Consider the following 4,136-nt stretch of genomic DNA (forward strand, 5'->3'; position numbering starts at 1 on the left):
CTCAAAGAGCTTTCCGTATAAATTCCATGATGATAAAGTTCTGTTCCAGTGGAGATGGGTGAGCTTAGAGAGGAGTGTATCTGCTGCTAATTGCTAAGTTTTATTTGCAGCTCATGGAAAATTATGGCTAACAATAATGTGTTGCCCTTGTATAGCCCCTTTCCTTTGAAGATCTCAAAGCAACTCATGCTTGCATGACTTCTTACAGTTCCTCCTGCAAAGCATCTGTTTCTCTCTCCCTCACCACAACCCATCCCCGTTTGACAAACTGGATTTTAAAATGATGTAATGTCAGAAGACACACAGAGGCATTTTTAGCAACATGTTTTTACATCACTACTGTTTTCTGATGTTATCCATCAAAGGGCTGAATAGAGATTAAAATATATATACTCATTTTTACAAGCCTGCCATGGACACTTCCATAGCATTATAAATGTTCCAGACCTGGCTCTGAGCTCATTTACACTGATTTTAAGGAGGCACAATTCCACTCACTTCAGTAGATTTACCCCCGAGTTACAGAGTACACCAGAGAAACTGAGATCGGTATTTAGCCAACCATGTTTGTGAGAACCAAAGATTAATTAGGGGGAGCTGGTCAGGATTTTGGGTTGACCGGCTTGGTCGTCAAAGGTTCTAGACTCATGTTGCTTATTGGAAGAAATGTGACTCAGTATCGTCTTATATATGTTATTAAAACACTTACACAAGCACAAATAAAATCAAGAAAACTTAACACCAAAGTTAAGCTACTATTAATAATAATAATTAATAATTAATAAACTTAAAATGAAGCAAGACAACTATCAAATCAAGTAATCAGTAAGTCAGTCTCAACAAATCAGCCTTACCTTGATTCTTATGACTCGCACACTTGCATACTCCATCCACCTTGTAGCGCCTCCCTCTAAGGTCTTTGGACAAGAAACTGGAGCCCTGCAACTTGGACCAGTCAGGTTCAAACTAGGTCAGCCTTAGCAAGCATCAGTTTGGAAGAGTTGTGCTTCAGTCAGCCATTCTTAAAATATTCAGTGTTTCAAAGACACCGAGCCCAACTCAACCTCCTCCTGTTCCCTCCCCAAATGGACACATTTGGGGAAACTGGCATGGACTTATCCTGGTGAAAAGGATTTGAGATGACCTTGTGTCACCAGTTTATGGGAAATTCAACACAAAAATCCTATTAAAAACAGCTGATTGGCCGGGTTCTTTTTCAACAACCCGTCACTCAACTTTCATCCAACTGCAAATGAAAAAATAAGTTTGAACAACTTATGATTCATGTCATCATTCTCACAAACAGGACAATTTATCAGGGGGTAGCCATGTTGTATATAAATCTCCCCACTGTATTTTCCACTGAACGCATCCGATGAAGTGAGCTGTAGCTCACGAAAGCTTATGCTCAAATAAATTTGTTAGTCTCTAAGGTGCCACAAGTCCTCCTTTTCTTTTTGCGGATACAGACGAACATGGCTGCTACTCTGAAACCAGACAATTTATGGTATCCTTTATATTTTGGAACTGGCAATTATTGCAAACAAGAACATTTACAGTAATCTTTCTATTTAGGAACTGGGCTGCAAGTCAAACACTTTATCTTCTGGAATAACTTTTAAAGTTACTTTAAAAGCTATCAAGATGAAACCCATGTAAGCAGTACAATGTTTAAAATTAATTTAAGGTCTGTATACCCATATGAGTCAGTTCTCTAGCATATTTTGGACTCTAGTTCCATAGGAGCCAAGCAACTGGTTTTCCACAGGTTTCTTTTTACCTCATGGAGTTATTTATGGGACTCAGAACATGGGGTTAAGTCTTCTCAAGATGTCTCCATCATCGAGGAGCTAGATAGTCATGAGCAGACCAAATTTCATGTTCATTAGGCATTAACAACTGAGTTAAAACAAATATATAATATAAGCAAATGCAAGCACTAGAACCTGTCCCCACTGTATGTGATGGTCTGGAACTATGTGTTGTGCCTCTGTTATAATTCATCTGGGAGATAAGAATGGCTCAGTCATAGGGAGAGAAGCAAAACTCTTCATACTGGTGACCTTCAGGGCATTCTCCCAGGCCTTTGGGAAGGGAGCAGTATTCATTAGGTGGCCATGACGACCTGTTAGCTCAGGGGGACTCAGAGGAATGTTCCCCTTTGTGACTCTCAAGAATCTAGAATATTTAACTAGACATTCTATGTCACCTGAGCAGAAGCACAGAGCCAGAGAGAGAGCTGCCTGGAGACTCCTTCCGTCTTGCCAGAGAATGTCTGAATCCAAAATCTTAGATCTCCCCGCTGTGATTTTTGACAATGGATCTGGGCTGTGCAAAGCCGGCCTGTCGGGAGAGCAGGCACCAAGGTCAGTCATCGCTACTGTCGTCGGCTACCCCAAATCCAAAGCGATCATGTTTGGAGCTGGTCACAGGGAGTATTATGTTGGAGAAGAAGCCCAGTCCAAGAGGGGCATCCTGTCTTTTAAGTATCCAATGGAACATGGCATAGTTACATCATGGGAGGACATGGAGAAGATCTGGTGGCATTTGTTTAAGCATGAACTCAAGATGAAGCCCAGCGAGAGGCCAGTGTTACTGACAGAGGCGCCACTGAACACATTGTCGAACCGAGAAAAAATGGCTGAGATCATGTTTGAATGTTTCCAGGTGCCTGCCATATTCGTGGCTCTGCAAGCTCTGATGGCCCTTTACGCTTCAGCCCGCACGACGGGATTAGTGCTGGACAGTGGAGATGGTGTGACCCTGACAGTCCCTGTCTACAAAGGCCACTGCTTGCTCCATGGTGTTTCCAGGCTGGATTTTGCCGGAAGAGATATTACTAAATACCTTGCTCAGCTGCTCTTGGAGACTGGATGTTCCTTCGTGAGCACGGCAGAGAAGGAAATTGTGAAGGACATCAAGGAAAAGCTGTGCTATGTGGCCGTAGAACCCAGCCAAAAAATTCAGGAAAAGCCCAAAAGGCTTGGATGGGAGTATATTCTCCCAGATGGCAATGCCATCAAGATTACAGACCAGCTGTTCAGAGCTCCTGAAACCCTTTTTGTGCCAGTTAATGCTGGCATTGAGGCACCAGGGATTGACAAAATGATCCTTCAAAGCGTTATGAAATGCGATGGAAATATCCACCCTGATATCATGAGAAATGTGGTATTGTCAGGTGGGTCGACCCTTTTCCGAGGTCTCCATGAGAGACTTCTAAAGGAGCTGCAAACTCAGAGCCCCAGTGCAATCCCTGTAAAGATCCTAGCACCCCGAGATAGGATGTACTCTGTGTGGATTGGGGCTTCCGTCCTCACCAGCTTAACATCATTTAGGGACATGTGGGTCACGAGTGAAGACTACAAGAAAATTGGACCATCTGTGCTTCAGAGAAAATGCTTCTGAGAAGACCAACCATCCAGAAAAACACAACACAAACTCGAACAGCTGGAGAGCAGCTAATAAATCATCGCAAAAATAATTGATTTGTAGTAAGTGATTTTATGGCTTGGTAAAGAAAGAGCCCTTGTTCAGTGCCTTTTTTTGCTATCCAGCATGCTGGTTTTAATTCTATAAATGTGTTGATCCTTGCTGGAACTGCAAATAGTTTGTCAGACTTTTAAACTCAGAGAACAAGCCACCTCCATCGTATGTCTGGGAGGGCTGGCTCACTGCCCTTCACCGTAAGCTACCAAAAGGTAGAGAGAGACCGCTGATGGAAAAATAGAGGGCTCTGGTGTACTGCTGCCCCTTTGCTATGGCACTGGAAGTCTCTTGTGGTAGCCATGGTGAGCCTGGAAGAAGCCCAGAAAGAGATGAGCTTTTAAATTTGTTTTTCTATATGAAATGAAAAGAAGTTGGTGGAGTTGTTAAAGGAAGGGCCTGGGAATTAGGGTTCCTATATTCTATTCCAAGCTATGCCATTGATTAGCCACACAACACCAGGCTAATCACTTCACCCCCACTGTGCCTCAGTTTACCTCTCTGTGGTTTACCCCTCTGTTCAAATAACTTTCTACAGCACAAAGATGATGTAATGCTTAATTAAAATATGCAAAGTAATCTGAGATCCTTGGGTGAAAGGTGTTGATTTCTGGTTATTGGGTTTGTTTTTTTTTTCATGAGATCCCCTGACA

At 42.6% G+C, this 4,136-nt stretch overlaps 1 protein-coding gene across 3 annotated transcripts; it reads left to right on the forward strand.

Moving 5' to 3' along the window:
- The first annotated feature begins 2,165 nt into the window (after positions 1-2,165).
- On the forward strand, positions 2,166-3,405 carry LOC142000673 (uncharacterized). Of its 3 annotated transcripts, none has more exons than XM_074975107.1 (2): positions 2,166-2,181; positions 2,300-3,405. In XM_074975107.1, the coding sequence occupies exon 2, from the start codon at positions 2,413-2,415 to the stop codon at positions 3,403-3,405; it is 993 nt and encodes a 330-aa protein (XP_074831208.1). In that variant the 5' UTR covers positions 2,166-2,181; positions 2,300-2,412. The 3 variants fall into 3 exon arrangements, with proteins under 3 accessions (XP_074831208.1, XP_074831207.1, XP_074831209.1); XM_074975108.1 differs by lacking the exon at positions 2,166-2,181 and having other exon boundaries at positions 2,299-2,425; positions 2,510-3,405; XM_074975106.1 differs by lacking the exon at positions 2,166-2,181 and having other exon boundaries at positions 2,272-3,405.
- The last annotated feature ends 731 nt before the right edge of the window (positions 3,406-4,136 follow it).

This window comes from Natator depressus, chromosome 18 (assembly GCF_965152275.1).
Source record: "Natator depressus isolate rNatDep1 chromosome 18, rNatDep2.hap1, whole genome shotgun sequence".
Classification (NCBI taxonomy): domain Eukaryota; kingdom Metazoa; phylum Chordata; order Testudines; family Cheloniidae; genus Natator; species Natator depressus.

Coding starts and splice junctions, on each gene's coding strand:
- LOC142000673 (XM_074975106.1), top strand. CDS start 2,272: ATGTCTGAATCCAAAATCTTAGATCTCCCCGCTGTGATTTTTGACAAT.